Here is a 12,913-nt window from a genome sequence, read left to right as displayed (position 1 = left end):
GAGAACAATATGTTCGCTTATTCAGCCAAAATCCTTTTTCTTCTGTGGAGGCCAGAGGTTGAAGAAGCCCCAAAGACAACCTGATTGCCCTATCTCAATTGTCTGGATATTTAAGACAAAGTGTACTCACAATTTGCTTTAAGAATCAATACAGTTAAGGCAGGCAGTGACCAAATGTGTGTCACAATTGACCCAAACAAATGCAGCTACAAAAAATATTTGGGTTGCTTTTATTCCCATAATGAAATTGAATGGTGAGTTATAAAGAATGCTGTTTTTCCACTTAACAGCGCTCAGGCCATTGCTACTATTCAAAAGTAATAGAAAGCAGCATTAGGAAAAACAAACATTAGGCTGTGATTATTACTAAAGGGCTATAAAAGAGAATTCTTTCTAAATGCTTGCCGCCTAATCAAAGTCCACCAAAATATGTTTGTCGGTTAAGCAAAGTTCATTAGGGCGCTACATTTGTACTTTAATGCATGTTTACAACTTGTTGCTTCCAGAGGTGTTTGCACTGGATTAATGTACTTAGGTATATGTTGGGGTTTGAAGTGGCTAGACCTTGCTGTTTCAGTTGAGTGTGTAAAATAAAATAACACAGAAGTGCAGCGCATGAACTTTGTGTCATAAACTATAATATGTGATAATCATGAAGCAACACCATAATCAGTGAAAATATAAGGATTGTCAAACAAAGAATCCAAAATAGTACACAATTAAATGTACTAGTGTATACACCGCCAAAGTGAAAAATAGGAAAAAAGAAAAAGTTCTATAACTATAACTACATATATGCTTGGAAAGGAATCCAGGATAGCCAATGTGACACCCAAAAAACTATCCACACCAGAGCCTTACTGGAATGCCAGTGACCCCCCCCCCCCCCTTATTCAGGGCGATCAAAACTGACTCTATCAAGCTATGAGGATGAGTCTCATGGAAGGAGCAAACATTAGCTTAGGAACCTCTTGGTAGTAATTGAGATGCATCTAGCAATCAAATGGATCTCAGCAGACAGTAGCATGTGTGAAGTAAGAGCTCATCATAGTGTAAATATTGTAGGTGCCCCTGATGATATCATATCTGATGAAATGCGTGGGGAAGACCCATTTGATTGCTGGATCCATCTCCATTACTACTAAGAGGTTCCTATGCTAATGTTTGCTCCTTCCATTAAACTCATCATCATTGCTTGATAGAGTGAGTTTTGACCACCCTGAATAAGGCGGTCACTGGCATTCCTGTAAGCCTCTGGTGTGGATCTTTTTTTTGGGTGTCACATTGGCTATCCCTGGATGTCTTTTCATCACATATGAAGTTATAATTGGGAATTTTTCTTTTTTCATATTTTTCACTTTGGAGATGTATACACTAGTACAGGCATCACTAAATGGTGGACTGTGGGCCAAAAGGCAGACCACAAAGCAATTCTACTCAGACCGCGGCTCTGCCACTCAGCAGCCTAGGTATCTTCTCTCGGCTGACAGCTTCCTTCTCCTGCCGCTGCCACAGCATTCGTCCGTAGCATGCAGAAGGCACGGCATGTCCAGACAGAGGGCGGGACATCCTTTTCAAGTTAACAAGCCAGTGATTTATGGCTAGGATGTGGGGCAGTCCTAACAGCCAACCCCTGCCTGTTAATAAAATAAAAACATGTCCCGCCTACTGTATGGACATGCTGTTCCTTTTGCCTTCTACCTGCTGTGTGAGGTAGGAGGAGGTTTACAGGGACAGAAAGTGGCTGTAAAGGGGACCAGTATAAAAAAGGGAGGTGGTGGTGCTGTGAAGGGGACTTGGATACAAGGAGGGGGGGGGCAGTGAAGGAGACTGAAATGAAAGTAAGTGAAAGTAAGGAGCTGTAAAGGACTGGAGTGCCAGGAGGGGGGCTGTGAAGGGGACTGGGATACAAGGAGGGGGACTGGGATAAAAGGAGGGGGCCGTGAAGAGGACTGAAGTGCAAGTTAAGGGGGGCTTTGAAGGGGACTGGGGTGCTAGAAGGGGGGCTGTGAAGGGAACTGGGATACAAGGAGGGGGGCTGTGAGGGAGACTGAGATGCAAGTAAGGGGGGACTGAGATGCAAGTAAAGGGGGGCTGTGAAGGGGACTGAGATGCAAGTTAGAGGGGGCTGCAAAGGGGACTGAGGTGCAAGGAAGAGGGGCTGTGAAGGGTACTGAGGTGCAAGGAAGGGGGGCTGTGAAGGGGACTGAGGTGCAAGGAAGGGGGGGGGGGCTGACGTAAAGGGTGTAGGTATCTGATGTAAGGTGGGGGTGCTGTGATGTGCAGGGGTACAGAGAACATTTAAGTAAAGGAAGCATTGTGTTGTAAAGGGGGGCTGTGATGTAAAATGGGAGGACTTGGATTCAAAGGGGGGCTGTGATGTAAAGCAGGCACTGTAATGTAAAAGGGCTTTATTGTAAAGGGGTACTCTGATGTAAAGGCGGTGCTGTATTGTAAAGTGGGGTACAGTGATGTAAAGGGACACTGTAATGTAAATGGGGGCTGTTTTGTAAAGGGGGGGGGGTTCTGTGATGTAAAGAGGGGATTCTGCAATTTAAAAGGGACGCTATAGTGTAAAGGGGAGGCTGTGATGTAAAGGGAAGCACTGATGACACTGATGTAAAAGGGAAAACTGTAATGTAATAGGGAGGGGCTGTAATGTGATGAAACAGATTCATAGCACAAACATGAGACTCGGACCTCTGCTGGATAAAAATTTTAATGGCCGGACCTCCGGGAATTTTAATTCAATACCCCTGCACTAATACATTTCATTGTGTACTATTTAGGACTCTGTGGATAATCCTGATATTTTCACTGATTATGGTGTTGCCTAATGATTATCACATATTCATGTTTATAACACAAAATGTATGCACTGCACTTCTGTTTTATTTCATTTGGATGTGCCTGGTATAATAGGTATAAGTGTTCAGCAGCTAATATTTGTTAAATTTACTAGTGCAGATATTTCCTCTTTTTTGTGTACAATAGTAAGTAAACAGTAAAATCTCCCTGTCAAAATTTCGTGCTTTGTTCCAATGCAAGCATTTCAAAGCCAAGCTAGAGAGTCATGCTCCTAATGCTGCCCTCCTGTTGTTGGAAAATAAATAAATGCAAATATTAACTATAAATTAGATGTTTTTTTTTTTTTTTTTTTTTAACCAATGCTTGCTAAAGGTGCTGAGATACTTCAAAGAAGTATTGCTTCTTTTTTTTTCATTCAGTTCCTCATGGGAAAAAGTACATGCAGTATTTTGTTCCATTGGTGCACAGCCACCCATTATGGCAGCTAGCAAGGAGATGGCTGCTTTCCTAGGGAGCGCCTGACTCCAACTCCCAGCTCTTGTCCAAGGCAAGCACCCAAATGAGAAGAGCAGACGGAGGTGAGGCTGACACACCAGACCTTTCTCTGCATTTCTCTTGCCTTTGCTTACCTCAAGCAAGTGCTGGAAGCCATAGATGGACAACCACTTCCAAAGCAGCCATTGCCTTGCTAACCACCATGTCATGTCATCCCAGCTAATGTTACAGGACACCTATAAAGATGGGATAAAGACCTACATGTGCCCATAAGGGAACTCCTTCCTATCAGTAGAGGTGGGTTTACTTATTATTAAAACATATGACTCTGCTGGCAGAGAAAAGTTAAAAGACAACTTCAATTTTAGTCAGCGTGACCTTTATAGCCCCTTGACCTTTAGTGTACAATTGCTCCAGAGACTTTTACTTGCTAGCCTTGCCAGGCACAACACAACTTTTCTTAGTTAATAGTTCTGGCTGGGCCATCCGTCCACTGTGCATGCACAATTTCGATATATGGAGCCATGCCTTTGATAGGCACATCCACTCACATGAATCCCTAACATATGTAATGGAATGAATAGCATAGGTGGCATGCATTGCTAGTAGATGCATAGCTCATCTTGTACGATTTCCAACAAAGGGCTGTATGACGTCAACCAAGTACACAGTGAAGATCTTTAGAGTGAAGGCTAAGTATTAAATACTTTTGAGTACATTGATAGGGAGGTGGATAAGAGGGCTGGTCCTGTGCTGCCATCTTGGATTCAGGAGCCAGCTGTGACTTTCCAGCCCTTTTGAGAATGCGCAAGATGCACCAGCTGGAGGAAACGGTCCTGAAGCTTTCAGGGATGTGACGCTAGAAGGCTGCAGGAGGGTTGTGCACTAAGGCTATGGCATCCTTGCCTAGGCAAGAATCGAGGAAGTGGAAGAAAACATCTGCTGTAAAAGGGACTTACTACGTAAAAAAAAAAAAATACCAATATATATTGTGGGGTAAGGGTAAGGGTTATAATGTCTAAAATAAAAATGAAGGTCAGCTTAAATATCTGTAACTATTGCATTTAGTACATGAATTCCCTTTTCATTTTACAGTCTCTATTTTTTCTGCAAATGTACATGCAACTGTCCAGCAAAAGTGACAGGTGTGGGGGTTGAGACAAAGCATATATCACTTAGGGGTGCTTCCCATGGTCATCTTTTATATATATGTTTTAACTGTAAGTTGCTGTAACTTCTTAACCACTTAAGCCCCGGAGGATTTGGCTGCTAAAAGACCAGGGGGGTATTTTGCGATTCGGCACTGCGTGACTTTAACGGACAATTGCGCGGTCGTGCGAAGCTGTACCTAAACGAATTTGATGTCCTTTTTTTTCCCACAAACAGAGCTTTCTTTTGGTGGTATTTGATCACCTGTGCGATTTTTTGATCATGCGCTATAAACCAAAAAAAGAGCGTCAATTCTGCAAAAATAACAATATTTTTCAAATTTTTTTATATGAAATTCCCCAAAAAGAAAAAGTAAAAATCAAAATTTTTTAACATTTTCAGCCAATTTGTTTTATGCTACATATGTTTGGTAAAAAAAATCACAAAAAGCGTATTTTGATTGGTTTGCGCAAAAGTTATCGCGTTTACTAACAAAGGGAAAGATTTTTGTCATTTTTGTTGTTTTTTTTTTTTAACGCGTAATGGCGACGATCTGCGATTTTTTTGCGGTACTGCGACATTGCGGCGGACAGATCGGACCCTTGACTGACATTTTTGACACTTTTGGGGTTACCAGTGACATTTTTACAGTAACCAGTGCTATACATATGCACTGTTACTGTAAAATTACACTGGCAGTGAAGGGGTTAACTTTTTTGAGAGGGAGGGGCTATGTGTGTCCCTAGGGGCGTGATTTTAACTGTGATTGGCTGTGGCTTGAGATGTATGAACAGTGATCAACGGTTCTACATAGTAGAACCATATGATCATCATTCATACATCGGGGAGAATGACAGGCGGCTTGTTTACATTAGCCCCCTGCCTTTTTCCCTCTCCCCCGACGATCGCCGAGTGACCGGCAGACATCGGGTCTGCCGGTCACACGTGCGGGGGGGTCCGTGACCTCTCGGGAGCGGGAGCGCGCCTCTGGCGGTGCCGCCTCGCTCCCTAGACCCTCACAGGCTAGCGACGTAGACCTACGTCACTCTGCCTGTGAGGGGCTGACCGCCGCAGTAAATAGTCGTGCGGTGGTCGGCAAGTGGTTAAAAAGCATTAGCTGGGGTTGATCTCCAGCTTTTATCTGAAGTTGGCCAAAGATGATTTGATTGCCTTCACTAAAGAAAGAAAATCTCTCAATTCTCCCATCAACAATTACTGTGCTAATGGGGGGAATCTCTCTCACAGTGCAATAGTGTTCTGCCGACGGGGAGCCTTCCAGGTTGGCAAAACACAATGATTACTGATGGCAGCTATAGCTGTCAGCAGTAATTGCTTGTAAAAAATCCAACAGGTTGGTTGTACCCAAGTTGATCAACTTTAGTAAAACCAGCCTGCCCATAAATGAATCAAATTCAGTCCATCTAGGCCTGGCTTAGGAATACACTGCCAATGCCCTCAGTGATTTCACTTTTAAAGTACTGTAAATTAAAGTAAAAAAAATATAAATAATTCAAATCTACTTGCAGTAATAAAACTATGTGACAGGAGACTCAGGAAAAAAAAAACCCGTTGTGTTAATGCTGGTGGTTGGCTGTATTATATATGTAATTTTTTAGTTCCACCTTAATGTACATGTCAATTAAAAATGGATAGTTTCTTTTTCAGTCCCAACCGAAGCATGTTTATCGAGTGCTGCAATGTCAAGAAGCAGAGCTGGCACAGATGGTCTCTACAATGTCTGACAACTGGAAATTTGAGCAGGTAAAGACCATTACCAAATCTTCCTGGTGGGTTGGGGGTAATTGAAAAGAAACGAGAAAATAGAAAATAAGACATACATCACTTTTGGTTTTCCTCCCAACTTTTTGGGCTGGTGGATAAACAGTACACCACAAGAGGGTCCCTTTAGGAAAAGAGTAATTCGTAAGCAGCAATGGATTTCCCTCAACACATGGTGGGCTCCTGCCTGAAGGCACCACCTTGGGAGAAGCTCCTCTAATTGCCAGAGCCAGTTGTCCTTTGCACAGCTGGTGTTTTGGATAGATTTATTTAGATAAATTGACTGCAGTCACTGAGAGGTCCCTGTGGACATGCTATTGGACAAAATGCGTAGGGCGAGGTCTATGTGCTGACATCACACCACTGCATAGATTCTTGGGCAGAGGCTCCTTTTATACCAGTGCATAGCCTTGATGTGAGGAAAGGACGGAGATGGTGTTCAGCAAGGAGAGAGCAGTGGCTCAGAGCGATTAGGCTGTTGTAGTTACACTTGCTGTAGCTGTTGATTCTGGTGAGTGTGCAATTCACTGAGTGGAGGTCAGTAAACACACATTGGAAGATTTGGCGGAGATTATTGATTGTTTAATTATTTGTATTTATCATTTATATTTATTCTATTTATATACACTATCGATGGAAGAATGATCAATATTTGGATGTGCTTATATTTATTTGGCATGGCAAATCATTTTTTATGTGCATTTCTTAGGATTTGTATATCAATCCCTACTTTGCCAGCAGCCTGCTAGTTACACCATAGCACTGACTTTTATAGTAACTGATCCTACAGGAAGTAATAGGAAATCTCTTCAGTATGGGCACAGACTGCAACAAAATACTTTTTTTTTCTATTAAGGATTCAGGTTTAAGCTGACCTGGATCATGATTAATGAGAGGATGGTGGCCATACTTCAAGATAAAATGACCCTTTTTGAGAAAGTATGGGAATCCTGGATGAGGTACCTGTCTGGACCTCCCTGATCGGAGGGAGAACTTCTGTCTCCTGAGGTTGATTTGTTTGACAACTACACTCAAACCTTGCTTTCATCGACCTAGACACCGACACCTTACTATCTACTTCTTTTTCTACTTTTTCTTACCTTTTTCTTTCTCTATACTTCTTTTCTATCTCTTCTTCTTTTATCTCGCACCTTTTATTACTGAATTTGATGCTAATGGACCAATACTGGTCCTCACCTCCTCGGCTGCTAGATTTTGCTGATATTGCTTATAGCCTACAACCTAGCAGTATTCCTGCTCAGAATGGAGAAGGTGGACACCTCCACAGACTGCTATAGTATTAATAACTGGGGGTTGGGCGGTTTGCTCTCTTCCTTGTGACGCAGTTTGTTCCCGTTGGGGCATCAGAGAGGAGGGTGGCGCGGCCCAGACCGGCCAGCACAGTAACAGTCAAAACAGAGGAGCCCTACCATTTACAGATGTTAATGTTACAGTTTTATGAGTATATGTACCATGATATATGTTTTAAAAGGATTTTGACTTTCTTTACAGTCATGGACTGTTTGTACCTTTATATGCCTTTTTTCTGAAACCAGTAAAAACATTGAAACATAAAAAGGTAAAGGTTTAGAACCTCTGGCAGACTGTTCTTACTGGCTATTTGTGTCTTCCACTCTCAGTAATCACATGGACAGGAAGTAGGAGACATCTCCCCAGGAGGGTCCCAGACAGCAATAAGTGCTTATAACTGTATTAAACCCATAACTAAAAATGCAGTATGTTGCAGCTGACCAATCATTAGATGTGGAGGCTGCATTCATTTTCCTTTCTTAGGCTTTTTTCCCCTCTGTTTTCACTTGGTGATCTGGCCAGTAACACTCCTTCTGTGTTAGAGTGATGAAGGAGCACAGGAGGCACAACAGATAGCACCATTATTAGTCTGGGGGGAGGGGAGTGTTAGATGTACTAGCAGATTTAGATACACAACAAATTGAAGCCAAACTATTTTTCATTTTGGTTTAAAGGTTTTACATAAACAAATAAAAGCTGACCATTGTAAGTACCCCTGCCAATGGTTTGCATCTTATCTCTGTTCTTGATAAATTCTGTTGGAGGGCTTGTTCTTTTGAAAAACAACAGACTTGCTGGCAGGATCACCAGATGAAAATAGAAGAAAGAAAGCCTAAAAAAGAAAATGAATGCAGCCATCACATCTAAGAATTGGTAAGCTGCAATGTAATACATTTTGGCTTTTGGGTTTAATAGGACTTTAACAAGTGCATTTACACTTCCATCCACAATAATAAAAAAAAGGTTTTAAGCTTACCATCGTTACAACCTGACCATACAATGTGTTGAACCACTTGCCACCAATTGACTTACTGGTATGTCTCTTCAAGTGGTTGCCGCTGCAGGCATCATCCTGGTACCATTTTTTTAGAGCCGACGGTCGGCTACCTTGTTAGAGCAATCAGAGCGGCTAATGAGCTAACTGCTCAATTGAGGTTACAAGCAGCAGGAGGGGACGTCTTCCCCCTCCAGCCACCTTCTGCGGGAGGCTCTGACTCTCTCATCCCACCGGGAGACCCAAGCAACAAGCCGGATGGCTGGACACCTCAACAAAGCGGGGATCAACTTTGATCAGGTCTACATAGTGGTAACCTGAAAGCAATGAACTGACATCACTTCCAGTTTACCCTGATGTCATAAGTGCCATTAAAAAAAAAAAAATAAATAAATAAAAGCATTCAAACATGCCAATCCTGCTGTTTTGAATGCTTTTAAGTGCAGAGGAGGGATATGGGGTCTTTTTGACCCCAGATCCCTTCACAGAGAGTACCTGTCATGTGCCTATTGATGTCACAAGGGTTGTTTACATTAAAAGGGATTAAAAAAATTAGAAGTAACAGTAAAAATAAAAAAAAATAATAAATTAATAATTTAAAAAACATAAAAATGTAAAGTACCCCCGTCCCCCATGCTCACACACAAAGGCGAATGTACGCATCAGTCCCGCATGCACGCAAACAGCGATCGCCCCCACACATGTAAGGTATCACTGCGAACGTCAGATCGTGGGCAGTAATTCTAGCAATAGACCTTCTAACCTTGTAAACCTAAAGTGCTAACCTGTAAAGGCTTTTAAAGCATCGCCTATGGATAGTAGAATTTACGTAATTTGTGGTAGTTGCACAGGTGTGTGCAATTTTAAAGCATGCCAAATTTGGTATCTTTTTACTCAACGTAACATCATCTTTTACATTTTGCAAAAAAAAATTGGGTTATGTATTGTGTTTTTTTTTGCACTAGAATTAAAAAAAGTGTATTTTTTCCCAAAAATTGTGTTTGAAAAGTCTCTGCCCAAATACCGCATGACATAAAAAATAGCAAAACTCACAATTTTATTCTCTAGGGGGCTCTGCTTTAACCACTTTCAGACCAGAGGATTTTCCCCTCTTAATGACCAGGCCCTATTTTTCACATTCTGCTATATAACATTCCCAAAAAAAAAAAAAAGTAAAAATCGAAATTTTTTAACATTTCAGGCCAATTTGTTTTCTGCTACATATTTTTGGTATAAAAAAATCGCAATAAGCGTATTTTGATTGGTTTGCGCAAAAGTTATCGCGTTTAATAACTACGGGAAAGATTTCTGTCTGTTTTATTGTTTTTTTTTTTTTACTAGTAATGGCGGCGATCTGCGATTTTTTGCGGCACTGCGACATTGCGGTGGACAGATCAGACCCCTAACTGACATTTTTGACACTTTTGGGGGTACCAGTGACATTACTACAGTAATCAGTGCTAAAAATATGATCGGTTACTGTAATAATGACACTGGCAGGGAAGGGGTTAACATTGTTGGTGATCAAGGGGTTAAATGTAAGCCTAGGGGAGTGATTCTAACTGTGGGGGGGATGGGCTTGTGAGATGAACACAGAGACATGCGATCCTATATAGCAGGATCACATGGGCTCTGTGATCATCCCAGGGAGAAGGACGGTCGGCTGTGTTTACATCAGCCGACCGTCCTTCTCTGGCCTGACACACGCGCCAGCTTCCCCGCTGACGATCGCCCCCTAGCCCCTCCCAGGCAAATAACGTACCGATGCGTGGTTTTGCCTGGGAGAGCCAGCTTGCCGACGTATAAATACAGTATACGGTCGGCAAGTGGTTAAAAAATATATAATGCTTGGGTGTTCTAAGTTATTTTCTAGAAAAAAATACTGATATTTACATGCAAACAAAAAGTCTCAGAAATGGCCTGGAGCTCAAATTTTATTTACCAATGGTAATATGAGGGCCTCCCTCACTCTGTATTTACCCAGGCAGGACCTTGACTATATTCTTGTCGGCTGATCTAAAGAAGATTGCATCATCAGATTCTAAAGTGGGCGGTGAGCTTAAAGCTGAAATCCAGGTATAGATTTTTGAGATAGTTACTTTGGTCCAGCTTGGATCAATGTAGATAAAAATAAAGGAAGGTGTATGGCGCTGCCAATGTGCTCTTGTTAATAAATAAACACCTCTAAAAGTGCCAAAGTGCAATAAATATATGCTGTGTGTCTCCTAATAATTAATAAATGGAATAAATATATAAAGTGGTAAAAAAGGCAGGTGACTGTATTATAATAATAAATAAACGCCTCAAAAAGTGCCAAAGTGCAACAAATATATGCTTTGTGTCTCCTAATAATTAATAAATAAGATTGGTGTCTGGAAGGGAATAAATATATAAAGTGGTATAAATAGCAGGTGACTGTATTAAAAAATAAATAAATATATGTGCAGTGAGGTGTTATACAAGGTCCAAGACTATAGTAAAAAACTAAATATACAAGCCTTGGGCTGGTTGAATAAATAGCAGGTATATGGTGATACTGTGACCTGTCACAAATGGGTGACAGGAAATAAAATCTGAAGTGACGTGTGATAAAGATGATGAATTACGTGATAAATTGGTAAAAAATAGGTAATAGTGAACAGCTATATCAACCCCTAGGTATAGCTGAATAAATAATATAGATATTACAATATAATCCACTGACGCATCACAAACCAACAGGGAACTGTATATGAAACCTTGCAATAGGTATAAAAATATAAAAAAATGTAAATAAATCAGACAACCGTAGAAGAAGGTAGCAGCAATAATCAGAATCTCAAATAAATAAATAGTCCATAAATAGTTCACTTGGTTCTTAAAAATCGATAATCCCACAGTTATGAATAGTCCATAAGTTAGCAGTGCAACAAATTTTCAGAAAAAAGTGACTTTGGTGCAGGTGCTTCTATGTATTTCTTTAAGGGTGCCCAAACACAGGTGATCACTCCGTGCTCCCCGCACCCCCAGGACCGCACTCACCAGAATTAAGGACCCCTACAGGGGTACCGAGCCTTGGGTATATTATTCTCTGGGTCCCCCTCTGGTCTCCCTGGGTGGTCCAATGGACACGAGTGCTGTCCTGTAGCCTGCCCGAGTCCTCGTCACACTGTCCTTAAGGTTATGCTTATCCACGGGTATGTATGGGGAATAAAGGGCTCACATAGGGTAGTACCATCTAGTAAATCTTTATTAAATTAAAAGAATAGTACTCACAAACATTCGAGAAACAATCGGCAGGGATACACAGTAGCGGTCGCGCACTTCCGGGACTCCGTGCGTTCCACAGACCGGATGTGCGTTCCAACCAGGCGGATGTGACGTGATGACGCTCTACGCGTTTCGTCAGTCTGACGTCTTCAGGAGTGACTCCTGAAGAAGTCAGACTGACGAAACGCGTAGAGCGTCATCACGTCACATCCGCCTGATTGGAACGCACATCCGGTCTGTGGAACGCACGGCGTCCTGGAAGTGCGCGACCGCTACTGTGTATCCCTGCCGATTGTTTCTCGAATGTTTGTGAGTACTATTCTTTTAATTTAATAAAGATTTACTGGACGGTACTACCCTATGTGAGCCCTTTATTCCCCATACATACCCGTGGATAAGCATAACCTTAAGGACAGTGTGACGAGGACTCGGGCAGGCTACAGGACAGCACTCGTGTCCATTGGACCACCCAGGGAGACCAGAGGGGGACCCAGAGAATAATATACCCAAGGCTCGGTACCCCTGTAGGGGTCCTTAATTCTGGTGAGTGCGGTCCTGGGGGTGCGGGGAGCACGGAGTGATCACCTGTGTTTGGGCACCCTTAAAGAAATACATAGAAGCACCTGCACCGAAGTCACTTTTTTCTGAAAATTTGTTGCACTGCTAACTTATGGACTATTCATAACTGTGGGATTATCGATTTTTAAGAACCAAGTGAACTATTTATGGACTATTTATTTATTTGAGATTCTGATTATTGCTGCTACGTTCTTCTACGGTTGTCTGATTTATTTACATTTTTTTATATTTTTATACCTATTTACATTTTTTTATATTTTTATACCTATTGCAAGGTTTCATATACAGTTCCCTGTTGGTTTGTAATGCGTCAGTGGATTATATTGTAATATCTATATTATTTATTCGGCTATACCTAGGGGTTGATATAGCTGTTCACTATTACCTATTTTTTACCAATTTATCACGTAATTCATCATCTTTATCACACGTCACTTCAGATTTTATTTCCTGTCACCCATTTGTGACAGGTCACAGTATCACCATATACCTGCTATTTATTCAACCAGCCCAAGGCTTGTATATTTAGTTTTTTACTATAGTCTTGGA

The 12,913-nt window shown here is 41.6% G+C and overlaps 1 protein-coding gene across 1 annotated transcript in view; it reads left to right on the top strand.

Moving 5' to 3' along the window:
• KCTD17 (potassium channel tetramerization domain containing 17) overlaps positions 1 to 12,913 on the top strand; it is a 99,080-nt gene that overhangs the window by 71,804 nt on the left and 14,363 nt on the right. Inside the window, exon 4 of the mRNA XM_082265492.1 lies at positions 6,118 to 6,213. Coding sequence (XP_082121618.1) covers positions 6,118 to 6,213 — 96 coding nt within the window. The remainder of the gene's footprint in view (positions 1 to 6,117; positions 6,214 to 12,913) is intronic.

Source organism: Pelophylax lessonae (genome assembly GCF_965119305.1).
Source record: "Pelophylax lessonae genome assembly, chromosome: 8".
In the NCBI taxonomy this organism is placed as follows: Eukaryota; Metazoa; Chordata; class Amphibia; order Anura; family Ranidae; genus Pelophylax; species Pelophylax lessonae.
The sequence above is the reverse complement of the archived record's forward strand: the minus strand, read 5'-3'. Positions and strand labels throughout refer to the sequence as shown.